This window comes from Gymnoscopelus braueri (genome assembly GCF_963280865.1).
Source record: "Gymnoscopelus braueri genome assembly, chromosome: 5".
In the NCBI taxonomy this organism is placed as follows: Eukaryota; Metazoa; Chordata; class Actinopteri; order Myctophiformes; family Myctophidae; genus Gymnoscopelus; species Gymnoscopelus braueri.
In genome coordinates this window covers 15776887-15801886 of record NC_137606.1, presented here as the reverse complement: position 1 = coordinate 15801886, position 25000 = coordinate 15776887, and the positions used below count along the sequence as shown (strand labels likewise).

Here is a 25000-nt window from a genome sequence, read left to right as displayed (position 1 = left end):
AATGGGTGGTGCCTATATGACAAACAAAGTACAACTGATAAACAGGTTTATAGTCTCATGATTAATCCCAACTGGGTGGATACTTTTATTCTGAAAGTGCCTAATCAGTAAATTGATTATATTCTAGTACTATTTCACAGATGACATAAGTGTTGTAGCGACACTCCTATTCAGAAAAGCTGAGGTTTAAAGAAGGCATTATACTGTGCACTGACTTGAGTTCATGTACACAGTGTTAACATGTCACTTCTTCCGGCTCTAAGTTTGGAGTCAGCTCCTCATAAAAACATCAACACACTTTCATTCACCCCGTTCTACAAATTGTCGCTGTCGGGTGGAAACCTCATATGTCCAAAACTCTTACTTTTCAGGATTCAAATTCAAAAATAGCAAAAATAGTGTATCGACAAGCTCAAAATGCTTCGCTTCTCGACACGTTTCGAGCTTGTGGATCTGCTACTTTTGATACTTTAGTGTGTGACGCCGTAATATGATCAAGTAGGGCGTTAATTTACGAAAAAACACATAAAGTTAAAATACGGTGATAAGAGCGACAAAGAAATAGATCCCACACTTGTTATAACGCTCCAGAAATACCGGAGTGTCATACAAGGGTGAAATACATTCTCTCTCTCTCTCTCTCTCTCTCTCTCTCTCTCTCTCTCTCTCTCTCTCTCTCTCTCTCTCTCTCTCTCTCTCTCTCTCTCTCTCCCTTTCAATAATGTATTTAGTCTGTTTCTTGCTCTTTCTCATCTTGATCAGACAGCTTATGGTTTGATTAAACATAATCTGTCTCGTATGATTTGGCTGGATTTTGTTTTTCCCTCAGTGATGGTGTTGCTTGGTATTAGATTAAATGGGTCAGTGTGATGAAAAAGTCAGTTCAGTATTACACTTCCCAGAGCTGGCAAACCGAGGGGAAATCTAAGGCATCAGAGCATGCACCGATTCCAATACTGATATCACTAACTTCATTATCTGCCTTCTAAGAGTGTATACAGTAGAAGTATGTTAAAGCTGCAATCCACAGCTTTCATGTCCTACCCCAGATTGAAACTCAGGTCTCCCACATGAGAGACCACATTTCTACCGATCTGCCTGACCAAGCATCCTCACTTGGTCGGGGAGATATTGCGCTATGAGCTTCAGGCAGTACTAGTTAGAGTGTCCTACCTGACACGTTTCTCAATGGAAGAGTACAGAGGCTCCACCTCCAACCACTGCAGATGTGCTAATTATATTCTTTTAACATACTCTACCATAAAGATTGGTTAAAATTACGTTTGATTCTTAAATTACTCTAATGGAGACAAATTATACCAAAAGCAGCATTAAATTGCTTTGTCTTCTCCTAAATCGTTGCATCGTAAGCACTTCTCAGTTTTGAATCAGAACGGAAAATGCATAATTGCAAGGCAACTTCGTAAGCCCTTACCGATGCATATTGTAATATTAGATAAATGTTATCCAGTTAAATTATTTCAAGGTAAAATCCCATTAGGAGATTTTAAAGCTAGACTTGTTCCGTGATAAACCTGATGTTGAGATTAATTGATTCAAATAGTTTGAGCATTACTAACAGACTGATTACTGTAAACAGTTGGCATAAAATACTGAATTGCATCGATGGCTGCACAGAATGCTTTATTCCGTTCCGGAACAGGAACTTTACCGTGTAATTCTAGTCATATCAACACTTACAGCAGAATATTATGTTCCTTGCAGTACAGCAGACAAGTACATGTTGTAGTGAAAGGCTTAAGACCAATGACAACAATTGGAATTTGATTCTTCTGCCTCCAAAAACAATGTGTGCTGACTTGGCTACATTTATACAGGAAGCAAATAGGTTATCACTAGTAAAATATGTGCTTTTTAACTTGTTTTTCTCCTAGTGTGCGTGTGTGTGCTCCTTCCCTCTTTGAGATAACAAGAGTGGGAGAACCTTTGTCAAATTTATTTGGCTATTGCTCAGCTCTGTGTGTCAGAGATCAAAATTAAAACATCTATTCTTTGCTCCCTATGACTCTGTAGTTTTCCAGCGTGAGGACGTTTCACAGTCCAAGAAACAAACAAACACGCACGCACGCACGCACGCACGCACGCACGCACGCACGCACGCACATACACACACACACACACACACACACACACACACACACACACACACACACACACACACACACACACACACACACACGCACACACACACACACACACACACACACACACACACACACACACACACACACACACACACACACACACTGTGCCCGGCGGTGGAATGTGTTCCTCACATATTTGTTGTGTACACATGCTTGAGCCTGGGTCATGAGATTTGTGCTGGGGAGTTGCGTCGGTAGGTATGGTGCTATTTTCCCCTGTACACATGGGTTCAGCCCACACAGGGGCCTTGTTGTTGGGTAGGCTGCTCCGCTGTAAGCCCCCTGTCCACTGGAGCATAGACAGCTTTGCTGGGGAAGATTGGTTAGCAGTGGTGGACAAAGTATATACTGGTACTCAGGTAAATACTACCGCAAGTATTCAAAAGTACAAACTACGAAGTGCAGTTTCTAGACCTGAGGCCGATTCTTAAAAACGCCTTCCAAAGCCTGACTTAAGTTTTCTGAAAAATGTCCAATATTTATTCAGTAGAATTAAAAATATATTATGTTGCTACATACTGTATGTATCCACAACTACACACAGGGGTGTTCCCGGCTTGAAAGGTATAACGTATAGGAGTCTAAATGGGTTAGAACATTTCTAATAAAAAGTTCAAAAATAGTGAAAATAGCCGCTCACAGTAAGCTCACAGTGCGTCGCAATGCGACACGCTGTGGGCTTACAGATCGGCTATTTTCACTATATTTGAAATAGGGCTCTTAAGTGGTTAATTCATAATATATTTTTGTAAGTTTGGGTCCCCAAGAGTCCCTTCTTAGAAATGTTGTCAAAAGTACAATTCTACAAAATGTGACCAAATGGACCCAGTAAACATGTGTACCCTCTCAGAGTTATAAATATACCATATAAATAATAAAACATAAATAACTTTACTGCATGTTATCTCTCTCATCATGATTAGATGTGTAATTTCTTATTTCATTAAATATATTAACTTCTCCAATAATGTCATATTTCTCATGAGATATTTATAATAGCCAACAGTGTTACTGCAGGTTAGACCTAATAATATCCCCCCCCCCCCTCAAAGAGCCCTTCTTTTGGCAATGTGCTGCTGTGCTCAGATAAATCCTGTCATGCTTTGGTGTGTGAACACTAGTGTCACTTCACCAAGGTGATGAAACTGAAAGGCAGTAATCCAGTGATTATATTAAACAAATGTTATGACATAGAGTCTACGCTCTAGCAGCAGCCACCATCACCAGATATATTTAGACGTTGTAGTAACAGAGGTGAGTTTCAACAGTGAGAGCAGAACACCTTGCAAACGACTTGGCTGTCTTTGCGTTTCTCGACAGCCGGGCTACATGATGATTCATTTCGATTATTACAGTTGAAAATGCGTGGTTTTCAGTGGGCCTCTGGTTATTTGATGCCACTCTTAACTTCCTTCCTTTCACTATATTTAGCTGAAAGCTAAAGTCTGAGCCATATCAGTGCACCTTTATTTCATTGGCTGTATGTAAAATGCCTATTGTACACATGTGTTAAAATGTGTAAAGGATAAATTAACCTATGATTTATAAGTCTGTCATTTTTTATTTTAGCATTGACTATTCAAAAATAGCAGATCTACAAGCTCACAGTGCGTCACTTCGTGCCGCGCTGTGAGCTTGATCTGCTATTTTTGAACATTTTTTAAAAAATCTTGAAAGAGAGATCTACTGATTTAGAAGACATTTGTAGAAGCGGCCTCAGGTCTTAATGGGTTTAATTTACAATGACTCACACACCACCATTTTATAATAGATATAGGCCAGGCCAGCTCTCTCTCTCAGACTGATGTGTCTTGGTCAAGAATAGTGGATGTGGCCATTATGGAGATTCATATCATTAATCCTTGAGATTTGCAGAATGAATGAATGGCAGTGGTGGAAAGTAACTATGTACATTTAGTTAAGTACTGTACTTAAGTACAAATTTGAGGTGCTTTTACTTTACTGGAGTATTTCCAATTTTCTATACTTTTACTTCTACTCCACTACATCTCAGAGGCAAATATTGTACTTTTACGCCGCATTGTTAGCTTGTAGATCGGCTATTTTCAAAAGATTTTCATGTATTTTATGAAGACTTGTCAAATGAGATATTATGCATGAGCACTTTACTTTTGTACTTTTAAGTATATTTTGATGCCAACACTTTTGTACTTTTTACTCAAGTAAATTTTGATTACCAGACTTTTTCTTGTAACAGAGTATTTCTAGTACATAGCAGTATTGATACCTTTACTTAAGTAAAAAATGTGAGTACTTTTTCCACCACTGACTGGGCCATTATGGAGCATCATTAATCCTTGAGATGGATGAATGAATGAATGAATGAATGAATGAATGAATGAATGAATGAATGAATGAACGAAGGGATGGATGGATGAGTGGTGCTGCTTGACGTAAAAAGGCCCCCAGGCTAATGTCAGCGTGACGTTTGTTATGTGTGCGTTAATGTGGACCCACTTTACCCAGGCGAGAGAGGGGCGGGTCTTCACCGGCAAAGACTCCGCTCATCACACACACACACACACACACACACACACACACACACACACACACACACACACACACACACACACACACACATTACACACCATGTATTTTTTACGCTGGATACGGACGTCGCGGACACTAGTAGTAGGCCTACTGATAGAAATACAATGATATCGCACTCGCGCTGCAGTGTTCCGTAACGAAACCGATCATTTAATCACAGATCGTTGTGTGTATAAACTCAGTTTAAACTGTGGGAGCGCCACAACAGGTCCGTCGCTTTTTTTTTATAAATTGCTGCCGGGGTCCGTTACGTGAGTGGATGGCAAGTTTCTATATAACGGGAATCAAGACTGTGAGAGTCGCTGTACTATATTAGTAATTGATCTCGTTCGTGTTTTTCCCCGGAAATATTCGTTTATTTATCAAAAATAAATACATTTCGACAGCGAACCACCACGAACAGCCTGGAACATTCTTGAGGTGTAATTCTTCCATCGCGCCGGTATACCAGCAGCAGCACCATGCCCAGCCTGAGACAGTCCTACACGGTCACTGTCCCAGAAGACTCTCCGCCCGCCGCCTTCCCCTTTCTGAAGCACAGGAAGGGCAGCATGTCCGGCTCTGTGCTGGTGTCCACCTTCGTAGGGCTCCTCATCAACCAAGCCAAGGTAGGAAGAGAGAGACCTGTAGATCCTGGAAGAACGAGGTGCCCATCATGTCCCTAGTAGTAGTAGTAGTGCCCACCTATCCTGTGTGTGTGTATACATGATTAGAACATGCTTAAACGTTCGACAATTAAGGTCTAATATTTCTACAGTTGCTAGTAGCAAATAGCAATTGTAGAGACATATTAGTCCTTACAGGTTTTGTTGCAATTTGCTACAAAAACCTGTATATCCAGTCATTTTGGGGCATAAACAAGAAGTGGAAAGATAAATTAAGTCTGATAATGATGTTCCGTGCATGTTCACATCATGTATACTTAACATTACATTTTTCAAATATTTTATTTTTTAACATTTTGGAGAAAATAGCCAATTTTACATCGAGGTGCCCAGATGTCCCTATAGTGCCCACCTATCCTGTATCCGACTGGAGGGATGCATCGTTCTTTGTCCGTTACTTTCAAGGCTGATAATATAATCCCGTTCCTTGTAACCGAATAGAATCATAATGAATTATCAAAGCGTTTTGCCGTGTATAGCGTGATCATCAGGCGTGATATTTAGGTGAATGTGTGTGAGTTCTAGTTTCCGATGTGTAGGCAGTGAGTGTGCAGCCCCCATGTGTCTGGTTCGGTATGTTGAAGGTTGAGAGAGTGAGTCATGCCGGTACAGCGGTATAAGCCTCTCCGTTAAGCCGCTGCACTGCGTGGTATAGGATCAGATCAGAAGGCCTGCTCTCTCTGCCAGGTCACTGGTTATATAACCCTATTTAATCTCTGTCACACACACTGAACTCTGACCAATACTATACCACTGTTACAGTATGTAATAGCTGCCTGCATATAACATATAGGGTGGGGGAGGGGGGGATATAAATACAAACTGTCATCAGTGGAAAAAATGGGATCCTCCACACCAGTGCAGCGGTATTCAAACTTTTTCATGTCAAGGGCCCCTTTAATTGTTTTTGTGCCAGGGACCCCCAGAAGAGAAGATTTATCTAAAACTAGAAAATGTGCTCCTCGGAGCACAGGTCTCCGCCAGGCGAGTACTGTTCCTGATTAATCCTGTCTTACCTATTTATATTACATATTGTGATGTCACGTGAAGCTTGACCAATGTTAGCTTGGCTGAGACGGACACACACACACACGGACGGACAGAGGGTAAAACATACTCTCCACCATGCCTTCGGCCTGGCGGAGACAAAAATGTAAAATTATTCAAGATTAAAAAATAGCTGCTATTTTTGAATAGCCAACATATAGATGGATAAAGTGGTTAAAACGATTGTGATGCTGTATTAACACACTTTGCCCCAAGGACCACTTTGAGAACCAATGCTTTACACAATGTAAGAGATCCATATCAAAACACAAGATCAGAGGATTCTCTTTAGGAATGCATCACTTAACATCACATTGTGTACTTGCTGTGTTTATAAATACAGAGCAGACAATGGCTACATCACTGTTGGAAATCCTTTTGTTTAGTTATGTATATTGTATGATATCAAAATGAGGACAGGAAATGTTATGGGATTTTGGCTGGTACGAGTAGAATATCTACAGTACTGTATATAGATGTCTTGGACTGTTATTGTTTTCCTCCATGATATCTGCCAGTGCCCTCATCTATGGAACAAAATGTACAATGATGAAGAGAGACACATAATCAATCGCTATTCAGGGCAGTGTTCTGTTGTGAATGTAGCTGATGATATAAGGACATTATGACAGTCATATGAGGACATATGACAGTATTATGAGGACATATGACAGTCATATGACAGTCATATGAGGATATTATACCAGTCATATGAGGACATTTGACTGCCTTGCTGTTTGCCACTATAAGTGGCAAAGACATCGATCTTAGTAACTGTACCAGGCTATACATCTAAATCTATATCTGACCAATAAATCTCAAAAGATATACTGAGTCTATTTAGAGCTCATAATTTCTCCAGGAGCAAGGAGCAATATTACCTCATAGCTGAGGCCTGCTTGGAGACTTTTCTTCATGGTTTGAAGAGACTAAGAGAGGACGGCATGGTGGGTTTTAGTAATCATTACTGCCATCATTTGTGCATACAGTAGCATCCATCGTCCAAAGCTACTGTACGGTGTGTTGTGGAGCAGCTGTGTGCTGCTGGCTATGTAATGGTTATGTAATGGGAAATCACATTAGAATACACACGTTAGTGCTGACCCGCCTAGCCGCTTGGTGTTATCACTCTCCGCCTGCTCCAGTCTTCCTCCACTTCTCTCCTCCTCTTGCTTGGGCCACAGCGTGCATGTCAGGGAAATGTGTGCCGTGGTCGGTATCTATGGGCATTTGCATCGTGTGTGTGTGTGTGTGTGTGTGTGTGTGTGTGTGTGCGCGCGTGCGTGCGCACGTGTGACATGCGCGTGTGTGAATGTGTCTGTCTTTATTCACTTCCTATGCAAGTATGTAGAATAAAGTACAATCCCCCAAAAAGTACGCTGCAGATGGATTATAGCAACCATTGGGTGCGGCATACATTAGCTGAATGGTTAGAGAGCCTGCCTGGGTATAGCAGGAGTCCCCCAGTTATCCCAGGTTTGATTCCAGGCCTGGCCAGCAATGTGTCAAATATGACTGGTCGAAGTGTCCTCGAGCAAGACGCCTAACCCCCTAACTAGCTCCGTGCCACCTTGTGGGCAGCGATCAGCTGGGTTGAGCTGAAACCGAAAATGTATGCATGTGTGCACTGAATGAGCTATGGGTTCAGTGTGTAGGTCTCACTACAACACTACAGGAGTGTGCAAACCTCGTGCCTCTCTCTCTCAGCCTCTCTCAGCCTCTCTCAGCCCAGTTGAAGCGCTGACTCCTTGATGAGGGATATTCTAGTGTGATCAGCTCATTAGCTCCGTCCTGCAAGAACCCCACTTTTGATAATATACGTACTTCAAATGTCCCATTTGCTGATTTGTTCCCTTTCATTTCTGCCGTTAACTGTACTATTACTTTGTCGTTTGTATCCCATGATTAATCCATTCAATCCGGGAACGCATCTCTGTCATTTTAGATTTCTTCGGCTATTCAAAAATAGCAGATCTACAAGCTCATAGCGTGGTGTGCTATGAGCTTGTATATCTGCTATTTTTGAAAAATCGTGAAAATGTGCACATTTGTAACTCAAATCTTTGCCTCTGGGGGGAAGGGGGGGGTCCCTGGAACAAAATATTTGACAAATGTTCTCTTTAAAAGATATATATCTAAATATTTGCACACATTTTCAAGATTTTTCAAAAATAGCAGATCGACAAGCTCAAGCAATGAGCTTGTAGATCTGCTATTTTTGAACAGCCAAAGAAATCTAAAATGACAGAGATGTGTTCCCGGATTGAATGGGTTAAACACATCAAGCTAGTCAGGCGGAACGGAGGAAACATCTTGCTGATGATGACTGCTGAATGATACTCACAATGCTGCTCAGCACATAGCGCTGCTTCCCCCAGTGAAGATATGTGTGAAAGTGGACTCAAGAAGGTGTGAAGCAGCAGAGCACACGGTTGCGTAACAAGACAGCTTTTTTTCCCCCCCTTGTTGTTGCTTTACCACCCTGCCACTGCTAGCTGTTATCTAAACCACATTGCATTCTAGCTGGATACCTGCAGCAACAGAACATGGGGGGGTGGTTGGTCTCCTCAATAATATTGTGAAGTGAAATGACTGCGGGGCTAGTTGAGCATTCTTCTCAGAAATAGGATCTGTCTGTCTGTGTGTGTGTGTGTGTGTGTGTGTGTGTGTGTGTGTGTGTGTGTGTGTGTGTGTGTGTGTGTGTGTGTGTGTGTGTGTGTGTGTGTGTGTGTGTGTGTGTGTGTGTGTGTGTGTGTGTAAGAGAGAGAGAGAACGAGAGAACGAGAGAGAGAGAGAGATTGCTCGCTGTGGATTTACATCACCTGGCGCTGTCACAGCTATAGCACTGTTGACTCATCTCAGCTCTCTGTGTTTTTCGAGAGGAAGAAATAAATAGACTCACTGCCTCTCGTTCCGTGCCAAGTGTTTGTGTGAACACTGCATGTGTGTGCCGGTAAGGTATGTGAGCGAACGTGTCACTTTCTGTTCCCCATTGAGAGGGAAAGCCGGACAGAAGTGGACTAGGTCAGAACAGAACGAACTGTTCTCTCTTCACAAAGGGTTGCCAAACCAATCAATAAGATGGCATGCCATGCCAGGTGGGCTTGGGTTGCATATTGTCTGTAGCTGTCTGGCAGAAATCTTGTATCACAAAAAAAAAAAAAAACAATTCTTAATAGTAGACTGTGATGTGACAATAAAGTTAATAAATAAATTCTGATTCTATATCTCCATATTTCATACTTTTTGTTATTTTTTTCCGTAAATTAATTCCCTGCTTCGTCATACTACAGTGTCACTCAAAAGAAGCAAAAAAATCTACAAGCTCACTGACAACATGTCGTGATGTGACGCGTTGTGAGCTTGCAGAACGGCTTTTTAAAGTGATAGTGAAAGTGATTAAGTGCATCTTTGGGTTTTATAAATATTGAACAAGTATTAACAAGAGCTTGTGACTGAATAAGAACAACATCCATTGTAACATTGTTTTTTATTTATTTTTTACTTTTCCTGAAAAAAATTGACATACAAGCCTTACAAGGTTTCCACCCGACAGTGACGATAGTTGTTGAGTAGTATGGCTGGGAAGGATCATAAAAGTTGGTCGTTTTCTTGTGTGTCAAGTCTGTCAACTCATGGGAACTGGAGGTATTGCTTAGCTTGATTTATATTTATTAGTTGCGTGCGGGTGTCGCACACCGAAAATAGCAGTTCTATTAGCTCACGATGCATCACAGCACTACTTTGCAGCAAAAATGACTAAGAGGGTAAACACATACATTATTTTTCACTGCCAATATTCAGCAGCATGTGGCTGATGTTCATTTGCCTCCCTGATTTGCACACTCACATTCATTTCAATGTTTTCAAAATAAACATAAGTCTGGGATCCCAGTAGGCTGCAAGACAGGTGCAACCAAACAAATCATTGACCCACATATTTGTATGCCCCCCCCAGGCATTTTGTCATTGTAATTGAACGTTTATTTAGCTAGTTGATTTTGTTTCACAATCTTTGGCCCCTGCAATCTGTCACCATGTTATTTTAAGATTTAAAACCTACACGGTTGTCGATAGAAAAATATAATCTTCTTCCACAGAAACACTGTGCAGTACAGTAGTCCTTTCCTGTAAGGGACAGAGCCCTTTACGAGAAAAGAGAAACAGAACATATCCCGCCATGTCTGTCTTTAGGCCTGTGATATTTTATTTATTTTCACATTCAGAGCGAAGCAAAGCATAGCAGTCATTCCGTAGAGTGTGGTCGTGTTTGAGTACAGTAATGCTGCTGGACAGTTGGACCTCCAGGTTGTTTGTCCTTTGAGCTCAGGCCTGGAATCATTTCCATCTTTGTTTCATTCCAGATATTGACTCTGCTTTAATTCAGTCTGTCCAGTTTTCCTTAAGATTTCATCTTATGTGACTGACTACATGCCCCCCACATTCTTCAGGCCTGGTAATAACCCAGCGGCTTTTTTTTAGGTCAATGTATCTACTTGTCATGTGAATAATGGGAGGTCTAGATGACATGGTTATTTCACTCAGGCCTTAATCCGGATGTGCTTAGTTAATTTATACTGGTAATCCGTCTCTCTCTCTCTCTCTCTCTCTCTCTCTCTCTCTCTCTCTCTCTCTCTCTCTCTCTCTCTCTCTCTCTCTCTCTGCTTCTCCGGTCATGGAATTTTTTTTTTACATTTTATTACATATATTACATATTTCATGACTGAAAGAGTTATGTAATAAGATGTTATAAACATTGGTTCATACAGTATCTGTTTTTTTTAACTAATCAAGTGACCCTCCACAGACCCTTTACTAATTACCTTAGTCCCAAACTGTGGCCTAGTCAATTCAGATGCAGAAACTGAACTGAATACATATATAACATTTGGACACTGATACTGAAACATATCAGTAGTTTGGGCTCCCATGTGATGGTATTGTCATGGAGTAAGTGTGGGAACCATCTCTCTGACTCTCACCCTCCCATTCAAGGGTTGCATTTCTCTCCGCTTGCTCCCTTCACTCAGCAAGTGGGTTTTAAAAGTCTGGATCTGTGTGTACTCCGTTCTTCCGGCCTCCTCAGCTTGCCGTGTCACGGTCACTCTGGCCCACTTCCTCTGAAGTGAGAGCACTTGAGAGGGTGCCACAGGGAGCTGTCCTGTGTTCTAGGCTTTAGGATGGAGACCTACAGTAGTTAACCAATTAGACCCTATATACTTTGTTGACTGGGGTCCCCCAGGGGTCTGTACTTGGTCCCCTCCTTACACCTTTTTCCTTCCACACCAATTCTCTCTGCTGAAAATAGCCGATTAATCGTCGCTGCATGTTCGCATTATTATGACATGCCCTGAATAGGTGGTTAAACCTGGTTTCAGGGTTTAAGTGATTTCAGGAATGGCCCTTAATGGAAGGAACCCCCCCTATCAAGAGGCTTTTTAGAACGATAATATAGGATTTCAACTGTGGCTGTCTGGTTGGCTGAGCATGCATCTAACAGTCGTGAATGGAACATTTGTAATGGGGGTTTCCTCCCCGAGGCAGTTAGGATTCGTGTGCAGCGCGCATCTCTCTGTCTGCTCACATGGATGTATCAGAAATATGAACATTATGTTCCCTCATGTGACTCGTGAACTGGACCAGGACAGATAAGTCTCCTCCCCTCTCCTCTCCTCTCCTCTCCTCTCTAGGGATGGGACGATATGAAAATTTCATGTCACGATTATTGTGACCAAAATAATTGTGACTTACGATATTATCGTGATAATCAAAATATGCTTAAAACTCTTAAAATGACACTTTTGTTAACCACTCCTTGAACCCCAGCATCCATAGCCTGGAGTGGAACTAAAATAGCAGATCTACAAGCTCACAACACGTCGCAATGCGAGTCGCGACACGAGTCGCGACGCGTTGTTGAGAGTGAAAAAAATACGTTCTTTACAGGTGCGTTTTTTACCAATTCTAGAGGGTTTAAGTGGTACCAGATGTGCAGCCCGGCAAAGGTGAATTGATCCCTGTGTGTATGACGGGGGGACAATTTCACGATGAATTAAAACCTCTGCGATACGATTATTTGTGAGCGTTTTTTTTTATCACGATAAACGATAATAACGATTATCGTCCCACACCTAACTCCTCTCCTCCCCCAGGTCATTTCTACCGTCTTCTGTCTTTTACACCATTGACAGCAACCTTGATAGCTCACTATATATGTGTAGCTCACAGAGCCTCTTAAACCCTTTTTACAGTCAGCCTTTTTGGTTGGTGCTCAACTGCAAGCATACAAATCAGACTAATTAGCCCTAGCCAATTCACAAGTGTGCTCAGCAAGGCATAGAGCTTGTTAATTAGTCCACATCCGCCATCGGCCCACAAGGTATTCATCTGTGCTTTTTTTTTATTGTGTAGCTAGCACTCCTGGGAGAGGGAGAAGAAGGCAGCAGGTCAGGAGGGACCGACAGAGGAGGGACTGGATAGAGAAGAGGGAGAGGGAGGGGAAAGATGTTTGTAAGGGAGCAGTGGTGTAAAGTAACTAAGTACATTTACTCAAGTACTGTACTTACTTACGGGAGTATTTCAAATGTTCAGTACTTTTACTTCTACTCCACTGCTATCTATCTCAGAGGCAAATATTGTACTTTTTACTCCACTACAATTATTTGAAAACTTTAGTTACTAGTTACTTTTGATCTGATCTGGATTATTATTACAAAACATACATTAACCACTTCAGCCCTATATACATTTCGGCCATTTGAAAATAGCGGATCTACAAGCTCACAATGTGTTGCATTGTGAGCTTGTAGATCGGCTATTTTCAAAAGATTTTTATACATTTTGAAAACTTGTGAAATGGGACATTCTGCATAGTGAGTACTTTCTACTTTTGGTATTTCAAGTACATTTTGACACCAATGCTTTTGTACTTTTACTCAAGTCAATTTTGAATTCCAGACTTTTACTTGTGAACAGAGTATTTCTACATTGCGGTATTTGATACTTTTTACTTAAGTAAAACAAAAAGAGAGAAGTTTTTTCCACTGCTGTTATAAGGAGGAACGGAAAGAGGAAAGCGGGGGGGGGGAGGGGGGTCCAGAGGCCGGAGGTGAGAGGGAGAGGGCAGCAGAGCAGAGGGAGACTGTGGGGGAGCCGGACTGTTTGACTGGAGGCTCCTCTCAGGATGATTAGCAGCCAGCCAGGGCCCCTCTCTCTCTGCTCTCTGCATGTGTTCTGGGCCTCGGCTCAGCGGCACTACTCTGGGACGTTTCACCTTTTCAGCTTTAACCCCTTAAGACCGGGGGTAACGCATCTGTATAATTTTTTTTAGATTTCTTTGGCTATTAAAAAAATTGTTAAAGCTAGGTGCTGTTTTTTTGGTTTTTGTTAAAAAGGTTAAAGTACTATATTCTGATAATAATCATTGCTACAAAGCATTTGTTCGGTCACTGGAGGTATCTCCAGCTCTTTAGTAAAATGAATATAGTACATTTTCAGGTTGAGACAAACTTTAAGCCAATCAGGACTGGAGAGAACACTGAAAATGCATTTTTTGTTTAATAAAGAGCTGGAGAGACATGGGAGACTCCTTTTACTGAACAAACACTCTATAGCAATGAGTACTCTCAGAATATAGAGCTATTTAACACTTATTTTAACCAAAGTAAATCACGTACCCTACCTTTAAAGCTTGTAGATCTGCTATTTTTTTTTTAAATCATGAAAAATGGGTGCAAATCTTTAAATATGTGTATTTATTTTTTAAGCTATCTTTTTTTACTCAATTCTTTGCTTCTGGGGGGTTTCTACAAATGTCTTCTGAATCCTAACAGTTTCCTGAAAAAGAAACGTATGTTGCTATAATATCAGTGGTGCTTTTCATGTCAAGGACCACCCAAAATGGGTGTATATCCCCAAAAGTATTTGGCCACTGACCCCCGTCTGAAAATATTTTGTTCCAGGGACCCCCCCCCCCCCCCCCAGAAGCAAAGATTTGAGTTGCAAATATTCGCTTTAAAAATATATATATATTGAAAGATTTGCACACATTTTCACGACTTTTCAAAAAAATAGCAGATCTACAAGCTCATAGCGCGGCACTCAGTGCCGCGCTATGAGCTTGTAGATCTGCTATTTTTGAATAGCCAAAGAAATAAAATAAAAAACGTACACAGATGCGTTCCCGGTCTTAATGGGTTAAAGCCTCCACCAGCTGGTCAGAGTGTTCCTTTCCAGCTGCGGGTTAGGTTCTAGATTTCCCAGAACCAGGCAGGCATCCCTCAGGATCGACCTCAGGGCTCCCACCAGGGAGACAATGCCAAGAGAACGTTGTCCTGGGACCGTGTCGTTCATGTTCATGTTCAGCCATCTTGAGGAGAGAAGTAGTTTGATAGTCGTGTGGTCGTTTCAACCACGTGAGCCCCGACAAAAATAGCCGATCTACTGGCTCAACATGTGTCGCAATGTGACACGTTGTGAGCTTAATGTATAGGTTGAAAGTGGTAAAGCTGCACAATGATTAAATGCAGAAACAAAAGTCACAGTATGTGCACAGGGTGTATAAAGCATTCATCAACTCAAAGTAAAATAAACAACAATACCAAAAAGCAAATACACATACTCCTAACATGGCCTTTTACACAGTAATTACACTGGAGAATGATAGCAGAACAGAACTATCTGTCATTATAGGATGCTTTACACAATCATTTTATACACAATGTCTAATAAATGACAAATTGATTGACTTTGATTAGCCACGTTTTACATTGTGGAGTAGGTAGTATATTCGTTGCAGTTCGGCAGAAACCAGCTAACAAAATGTTTCCGCTTTTGAATTTTTTCCCCCAATCAGTGCTATTGAACACCCTTTACATCTGTGTGTTGATTAAAAACATATTGAACCAATGAAAAGTATTAAAAAGTGCTTCTGACAAAACCAGCTGGATCCTCAAACTTTCTGCTAAAACAGCTAAGTTCACCAAAGGGGGGTGGAGTTAGCTGGTTTTGCTGACTCCAGGCTCCACCCCCTTTTGACCTCCACCCTCATTGAGAGCTTGGAGTTCCATTCAGCTGTTCTTATCAATGATGAACAAAACCTCCTAACTCCACTTTGTGTTTTGTTTTTGTCATTTCCTGAAAAATGAACATTTTGGAGTTAACTGGTTTCTGCCGGACAGCAGAGATATGTTAGTTTATGTTAGTTTAGTCTTTACGGGTCCATTTAGATTCATTTGTACACTCTCAGAGCTAAATTAACATTGAGGGCGTTACAGTGTACTAGGTAATAGATTTAATAGTCTTGTAAACACTCACTTATTCCAATCACATTCTCTGTCTCTGTGACACACACTTGAGATACAATAATGTTGGCATACTTGTCAAACACAGCAGACAACAATCATGGGTAAAGGAAACAACGCTTCCTCCAAATTGAGCGGCTTCCTATAATAGCTGATACTGAGCAGTACTGTTTGGCCCTCCTTTTGGAGAGGCCGGCCATTTGAAGGCCCCTCACAACCAACTTGTGCACGTGCCCTAGGCTGCCAAAGATAAAAACCCAAAGTTTACATCTGTAGCCTAGCTGAGAGATGGTCTGCTCTAGCTGATGATATTTTAGCACTTTGGTTAGGAAGGCTTCCTCTAAGCTGTAATCAAAAGTACAGCCGAACTCGAGAATGAACACCTCCCTATGGTTTTCGTTAACAACAACGACATCAAGGGTGTTAGCTGAAATGTTAGAGAACACAGAATCATCATTACACATGCTAAACATGCTCAGCTTCACAGTAGAATGCTTATACAGCACATACACACACACACACACACACACACCCCCACACACACACACACACACACACACACACACACACACACACACACACACACACACACACACACACACACACACACACACACACACACACACACACACACACACACACACACACACACACACACACACACACACACACATTTATTTATACATGTCGTGCACAACCCTGTTGCTGACAAATTGTTGCCACTGTGGTGTGATGTCATAATGTCCTCTAGCCCTGCGTGCCTGCATCATAAGGTAGAAATAGTGTTGCCGTGGAGACAAACGTGACAGTGTGATGGCGACATGCCGTCAGCCAGGCAAACCTGAGGGCCGGCCAATGGGGAGCATGCTTGCAGGCATGCTTTTTATTAGAGAGGTACTATTTCTGGGGACAGCAATTGTATTACTCATTTGGCAGTTGAGCAACGTCAGACAGACAGACACGTTTCCGAGGGGGTGAGGTGACGCGGAGGGGGGGCGGCTGTTGTGGCAAAACTTGCTGCCGTGTTAATACAGAACTACCCAATCAGAGCTAAAGTCAGGGCACAAACAGGAAATGATCTGAACTTTGTGGTTTTTGTTGGGTCTGTGTGTTTATGTAGTTATTATGACATGTTATGAGGCAGTGGCCAATAAAGTGCTTTATTCACCCATTGTGGAATTTAGAGAAGGGAGGATTTATGTAAAGCCTTAGTTAATTAAACTGTTCCCTTTCTTTCTCCCTCTCCCTCTCTTTCTCTCTCGTTCCCTCTCAACTAAAAGGGACAGATGGCTGAGGTTATTTATATAATTGTGACATTCCCAAGTGCTTTCTCAGTTAGAGCACATAACTGGATAAGCTGGAGGTACAGTACACATTACCAACGGACCAGCAGGGGTGGGGCGCAGTAAGGCTTACTATTGCCTTGATTCTGTCTCTATAGGTCCGGAATATATTCACAAAGATAAGGGTCCTCTGCTCTGCTTATTATGCCCACTATCTATGTATGGTTTGGTTTCCCATAGTCTTTGAGAGAGCCACACTTGTTAGGGCAATAAGAACCTTCTCAGATGCCTTGAGGCTTGAGGTTGACATGTTGTTATATGGGCCACAGACGCACAGTCGTTAAATGGCTTCACTGACATTTTGAAATTGTGTCAATTTCTTCTTCACCAGGTAAATCATTATTATCAGCTACAGTAGCTATATTTAAAGGTAGGGTAAGTGATATTTTTTGTAATTTTTTTTGTTTTGTTAAAAAGGTTAAAGTACTATAAGAAAGAAAAACTGGTGCGCTTCCTCTGGATGCCTTCTTAGTTTAGGCAGTGGGTGCTCAGCTATGTATACAAATCAAATCAAAAACCACCTAAGTGGAAAAAGCGGCACTCCAAAATAAATACGGCAAGACAGTGGCTCAGTTTCTCATTTTATTGCGAGAACGCAGCCTTCCTCAGAGCAGATTAAAGAGGTTAAAGTACTATATTCGGATAGTAATCATTGCTACAGAGCATTTGTTTGGTCAAAGGGGTCTCTCCAGCTCTTTAGTAAACATAATATAGTACATTTTCAGGTAGGTGACAACATTTAAGCCAATCAGGAGAGAGCACTGAAAATGTATTTTCTGTTTAATAAGGAGCTGGAGAGACATGGGAGACTCCTTTTACTGAACAAACACTCTATAGCAATGAGTACTATCAGAATATAGAGCTATTTAACACTTATTTTAACCAAAGTAAATCACTTACCCTACCTTTTATGCTTTGTTGGAAATATGCTACTTACTATAATAGTGGGGAGGCCTTTTTCACAACAAGGTAACAATGTTACTGGTGGGGAAGGCATACTATTTGAAGTGTGGTCCTATAATGCATTGCTTCTCAAAGTGGGGTCCTTGACATGAAAAAGTTTGAGAACCACTGCTATAATGGAGTGAGACTGCTGTTAATGTGTCTGCACCGCAACCAGCTGTTGAAACCGGACTAGTCATGTTTGGGGTAATCTCTCAAGAACAGATTCTGCTCTGCGTTTGAATCTGTTGGGGGGGTTCGTCATATTGCGTACGCACTGGCCTACAAATGGGCGTGCCTTCAGATCAGGAAGCAGGCCGCGCTTTACCCAATCAAATGTAGTGGGCGGGATTTACGTGTCTGCCGATCCTTCCCCACTAGAAACAAACCGAAACTCATTTAACAATAGCGTCCTCGGAGCAGACAAAACCACGGAAAGATATTCACATTTTAACTTGCTCTTTCACCATAGAAACAAGTGGGCTTATAACCAAAACGATCCATGTTCTCTGGGAGAAGTGGTGTTAGTGTTCCGTGTAGAAATATTGTTAGTGGGAATGAAAACATAGTCGCACCACCGGAAGTGAAAGGCTGAAGGCAGACCAAAACCCCGGTTTCCTTGCGTACGTGTGCTACGTCGACTTCCTCCCAGAGCCAAGTGAGATAGTAAAAAACAGCAGAGGGCGCTGTTTTTCCTTTTCATTTGGCGATGGGTTCCCAGATTGTGTTTGGGGTGGTGTAGTGTCTTGGGTGGAGACCACTCCTGTGGTCAGTGTCATTGTGGACAGAGGTTAGTAATCAGCCTCTGTAAGGCGTTGACCTGGGGGGGTCATTGACATTGTCACTTCCTTCCAGGGTGTGGTGAGCCTATACTGAGCACATGATGCCACTAAACTGTTGTTGATGTAATGTTACTGTGTTCCTTTTTTTTAGCAGGCACAACCTTGAACTTGAAGACATAGTGTTAGAAACAAAATTCCCAGAAATGACATCCTTGTGTGATTGTGATTGAAAACTCTTCACAGGGTGTCGTAAATATGAAGACAATCTGTCTCAGTGGTCTCCAGGCTTAAATATTTCCCTTTAACTTATGTATCCCCTGATCTCTCCTAGTGAATAAACAGAATAAAGGATCATAGCTTGAATGGATCATAGGCTGAAATAATGACTGTGCTCGTTGTATTACTTCACAGAAAATGAAGTTGCTATAATAATGTGTGCTATAGCTATGCCACATTAGCTGATGTCTTGAGCACCTGCATGGAAGATTAAAATGAAAGTTAACCAGTGGTGGAAAAAGTACTCAAATACTGTATCAAAGTATCAATACTGCAATGTAGAAGTACTCTGTTACAAGTAAAAGTCAGGAATTCAAAATTTACTTGAGTAAAAGTACAAAGGTATTTGTAAATGTACTTAAAATGTACTTAAAAGTACCAAAAGTAAAAGTACTAAAATGTTTGAAAATAGCAGATCTACAAGCTCACAACGCATCGCATTGCGACGCGTTGTGAGCTTGTAGATCGGCTATTTTCAAATAGCCTAGGTATAAAATAGGGCTAAAGTGGTTAATGTATGTTTTATAATGTAATAATTTATACCTACAAAGTAACTAGTAACTAAAGTTTTCAAATAATTGTAGTGGCGTAAAAGTACAATATTTGCCTCTGAGATGTAGTGGAGTAGAAATAAAACTGTAGACAATTGGAAATACTCCAGTAAAGTAAAAGTGCCTAAAAATTGTACTTAAGTACCGTACTTAAGTAAATTTACTTAGTTACTTCACACCACTCACTGAAGTTGATGTTTAGAAGGTAACTGATGTTTAGTAACCGGCCCAGTGCTGCTAATGCTGCTGGTCTCTGCCTCTATGACTGACTGACTGGCTGGCTGGCTGACTGACTGACTGACTGACTGACTGACTGACTGACTGACTGACTGACTGCCTGCCTGGCTGGCTGGCTGGCTGACTGACTGACTGACTGACTGACTGACTGACTGACTGACTGACTGACTGACTGGCAGCCTTGCTGACTACTAGTTATCTTCATCTGAGAAAAGCTACGCTTGTAAAATTGCCGGTTTATTACTGATTATTCTAATCATTCTCTTGTGATTGCTGTTTATGGTTAGCACATTAGTAAGGGTGTATTAAGTTGAGGTTCTGATGAACGAGATGAGTGGATTGATAAAGGAATTGATGGTTGGCGTGTGCGTGTGCGTGTTAGAAATCACGGGAATCACGGAAACACGGAATAGGATTCCACTTTTGATAGAGCATTACAAATAATGTAACCGCATGAACCTAGGGGTGAACATTTGGAGAAAAAAAGCAGATCGTTGTGAGCTTGTAGATTGGCTATTTTCGGCAAAGACATTTGGTATAGGGGGGAAACGTAGGCGGCCTAGTTAGTATAGACCCCTGGGGGACAGCGTTCAACAAAGTATATAGGGACTTTCTCCCTTTGGTGTCCCCCTGCGTAGCCGCGCGGACCCATGCGGGCAATGCGTGAAGCGAGTATGCAGTTTAAGTCATTAAAGGTGGAGAATCTGGGCATCATGGGGGTCATAGAATGCCACAGAGACTTCAGCATAGTGCCTCATTAGCATGGGGTGGGGGAGGGGGGCGGGGGGTTATTGTTCTCCCTGCCAAGGGCAGAAGTGTGCTTATCAACCCTATATCAGCCCTTTGTTGGTATATTCATATTACTGCTACATTATGTAACAGCCGCTGGACTTATGTAATCACATTTCACAGAGCGTTATGTGCATATATACATTCTTATTATTAATATGTACTGTATGGTAACTCCTCATGTTACTGGAAACATTGGAGTAAGTGCTTGTATGTGTTTTAGTTGGTGCTGTCTTATCTATGGTTTTCTATTGTATTTTATGTGGACCATTGATTCCGGAATAAAGATTGATGAATGATTGATTATCCCCCCCCCACCTGATGTAGTGGTTAGTGGCGGCTCTTTTCTTGCCCTGACATTTTAGTAAATAAGGAATTCTGTTCATTGTGTACGAAATCCATCGTCAGATGTTGTTCTTCTGTGTAAGTGAGGAGGGTTTAACACAGGATCATGAGGCCTGCCCTGCAGATTAAAATCCTAAGTGTTAATTTAACTCTGGGAGTAAAGAAAAATGGGCCGCACACAGCACAAAGTATTATTCTATGCGGAATGAAAAGAATGCTTATCAGGAAAAGCCCACAGTCTGTCAGTCATTGCCCCCCCCACACACACACACACACACACACACACACACACACACACACACACACACACACACACACACACACACACAAACAAACAGGTACATTGTATATTACATCAAGGCCACTTGTCCTGTTTGTTAATAATACTCCTTTGTCTCTCTGCAGAACTCGAAGAGTGCCCAGGGACTGGTGGGGTTAAGGAACCTAGGAAACACTGTAAGTATGCAACAGTGCATCACACGTGCACACACAGAGGCACAACCACACACAATGACACAATGACCAACATAATGTCAATACTGCGATGTAGAAATACTCTGTTACAAACTAAAGGTCACAATGCGCCGCGATGCGACGCATTGTGAGCTTGTAGAATGGCCGAAATGTATATAGGGCTGGAGTGGGTAATGTATGTTTTGTAATAATAATCAAAATCTACAACGTAACTATAGTAACTAGAGTTGTCAAATAATTGTAGTGGAGTAAAAGTACAATATTTGCCTCTGAGATGTAGTGGAGTAGAAGTAAAAGTACTGCAAATTGGAAATACTCCAGTAAAGTAAAAATACCTCAAAATTGTACTTAAGTACAGTACTTGAGTAAATGTACTTAGTTACTTTACACCACTGGAAAATTCCAAATTCCCCGTCCAGATGAGGAGCTTATGGGTTGACATGATAACCTCACACTCTGCTGATCACCATGGATTGTCCATGATAGTCACAGCTTCAATCAACCTTTTTTATTTCAAGGACCCCCAGTTTAATATGCATTTGACCACGGGATCCCCATTTTATATGATTTATGTCTTTGGGACCCCAATACAATCCTCGGAGGTCATTTAGAGCAATGGTTCTCAAACTTTTTCATCTCTAGGACCCCCAAAATGATGATGTATATGTAAATGTTTTGTTCCAGGGATCCCCAGAAGCAAAGATTTTAGTTACAAATGTAGAAAAAAATGTATATATATATATTCAAAGATTTGCACAAATGTTCACGATTTTTCAAAAATAGCAGATCTACAAGCTCATAGCGCGGCACTAAAATATGGATAAAGGGGTAAATGATTGTGATGCTTTATTAACTAATTTAGCTGGGGAACCCCTGGTACCCCCACAAGGACCCCTGGGGGTCCCCGGACCCCACTTTGAGAACCAATGAACCAGGCCTCTGAGCTGGCAGCCTCCAGCAGCATCTCAGCCCTGAGGGTTTAGCTTAGCAGCATCTCCTAGCCTTTTTGAGCCAGTGATGCCGTGTTGAGGTTGCAAGGGGAGGGGGGGAGGGGGGAGGGGGGAGGCACAAATCCTTGGATGTTTCTAGAAGGGGTTTTCACCCTCACGCCCTGGCTCTAGCAGTAGTTTTGCCATTTAAAGAGAGATTATACATCTGTTGTTAGTATTACCGCTGTTGTTGTTGTAGCTGGATTAGCAAATCTTTCAGGGGCTCTTATTTCATTCATATCATGTTGCCAAAGCCAAGGGTCGTAAAAGCCTTGTCCTGTGGGCCACATCTTCATATTTCATAGCAGCTATTGTTTTGTTTGACATATAACTTAGTTCAAGTGATAATTCGTTTTGTTTTGTCTTAATGATGCATCAGACATTCGTTTTCTGAACTGTATTTGTTGGGGTTTGAGATTTGTTTGGAATTGAAAGGCGGTGTGTGGGTGTAGGAGAGTATTTGCCAGGCAACAGGCAGGGAGGCTACTCCTAAAATAAATGGTGTGTGTGTGTGTGTGTGTGTGTGTGTGTGTGTGTGTGTGTGTGTGTGTGTGTGTGTGTGTGTGTGTGTGTGTGTGTCTGTTAGTCCGTGTGTGTAACAGTAACCTAATCAGAGGGCTCTGGCTGTTCTTTTGAACTATGGTCCAGAGAGTTCTCTCTCTCTCTCTCTCTCTCTCTCTCTCTCTCTCTCTCTCTCTCTCTCTCTCTCTCTCTCTCTCTCTCTCTCTCTCTCTCTCTCTCTCTCTCCCTCTCTAACGTCTGACACGTGTCACATGTGACAAGTGTGTGACGGTAACAGAGTGTTCAGTTGAGTTTTTCAAAGCAAGTTGTGTGTGTCTGCCTCTGTCCATGTGTATGTTGTCAGTCAAAACAACAACGACGTTCTCTCTCCAGTTAATCGTTTTTGAACAGACGGCTTTATCACCTCACACCACACATACAGTGTGTATATCATTATGAACATATTATACATAAGGGACCCAATTAAACTCTGTGTACTCTATGTCCTTGCAGTGTTTCATGAACAGTATCCTGCAGTGTCTCAGCAACACACACAACCTGCGAGACTACTGCCTGCACAACTCACACCGCAGAGACCTTAACAACAACAGCCGTACCAACACAGCCCTCATGGAAGGTGAGAAGAGCACCCCACAGGTCCAGACAAACAGCAAACGATTGGCAGTGGTGGAAAAAGTACTGAAATGTTTTACTTGAGTGAAAGTATCAATACGGCAATGTAGAAGTGCTCTGTTACAAGTAAAAGTCCAGAATTAAAATGTTACTTCAGTAAAAGTACAAAAGTATTGGTACCAAAAGAGAAAGTACAAAAATCTTAGAAAATAGCAGATCTACAAGCTCACAACGCGTCGCGAGTGTGAGCTTGTAGATCTGCTATTTTCAAATAGCCTAGGTATAAAATAAGGCTAAAGTGGTTAATGTATGTTCTATAATGTAATAATTTATATCTGCAAAGTAACAAGTAACTAAAGTTTTCAAATAATTGTAGTGGAGTAAAAGTACAACATTTGCCTCCGAGATGTAGTGGAGTAGAAGTAAAAGTATAGACAATTGGAAATACTCCGGTAAAGTAAAAGTACCTCAAAATTGTACTTAAGTACAGTACTTGAGTAAATGCACTTAGTTACTTTACACCACTGCCAAACGGGCACATTTTGATTCACATGTTCTGTTGACCAAACAAAACAAGTGGTCGTCATTCAGGGTTACGCTGAGGGCAGGGAAATGACCCAGATCTGTTACAGGTCCTTGGGATTAGCAAAAAAGCATGTGGAAGAAAAGGGGATAATTTGTTCTTCAACTTGTTTACGTCACATGTTATGTAGATGTAGACCAGTGTGCTTTCACATATTCTGTTTTGCTGTGCAGAATGATGTTGAGCTTTAAACAGGATAGTTCCATTAACACATTCCATGCCAGAGTTTAATATCATAATGTACTCACCAGTGCCAGCGATTTATTGTTGTTTTTTTGTTTTTTTCACGTCGCCACAGACCTCGCTAAATACCTTATGATCGCGCGTTAAACTGTTTGTAGATTTTCAATCGACGACATTCCATTTTGCAGTAGTCGCAGTTTCTATTAAACAGCGTTCAGCGCGGAGAAAAACAACACCGAGATAATGGCGGATTAGCGGAAGCTTTAGAGCGGCGGCGGATGGGAACGAAAATCTTCGATTGACATTCATTTCCGTTTCCGGTGTGCTACAATGAAATGTGTCACTGCGAGGGAGGCCTACAATGAAATGTGTCACTGTGAGAAAAAAAAAGAAAAAAGACCCCTTCGCGTAGATCTACGCGACTGGCACGCTGCGCAATTATTTAGGTTCGCGTAGAACTACGCGATTGGCACGCAATGTGTTAACCATGCTGCTCTAAGCCTACATCATATTTACCAAAAAATATTATGGTCAATCAGGGAAGACATTAAGATTTGGAAATGTATGACTTACAAGGTTTATCAGCCCTAAACCCACATTTACAGAGTCATATTAGCCTCAC

At 41.6% G+C, this 25000-nt stretch overlaps 1 protein-coding gene across 5 annotated transcripts in view; it reads left to right on the top strand.

Annotated features, from left to right (window-relative positions):
• The window catches only part of usp2a (ubiquitin specific peptidase 2a), a 60059-nt gene that overhangs the window by 24645 nt on the left and 10414 nt on the right, over positions 1–25000 (top strand). For 3 of the 5 annotated variants that reach the window (XM_080428599.1, XM_080428600.1, XM_080428598.1), the window contains exons 4-5: positions 21421–21471; positions 23493–23616. In XM_080428599.1, coding sequence (XP_080284725.1) covers positions 21421–21471; positions 23493–23616 — 175 coding nt within the window. Of the gene's footprint in view, positions 1–4795; positions 5345–21420; positions 21472–23492; positions 23617–25000 lie in introns of those variants that run through there. The other 2 variants (XM_080428601.1, XM_080428602.1) reach the window with 2 other exon arrangements.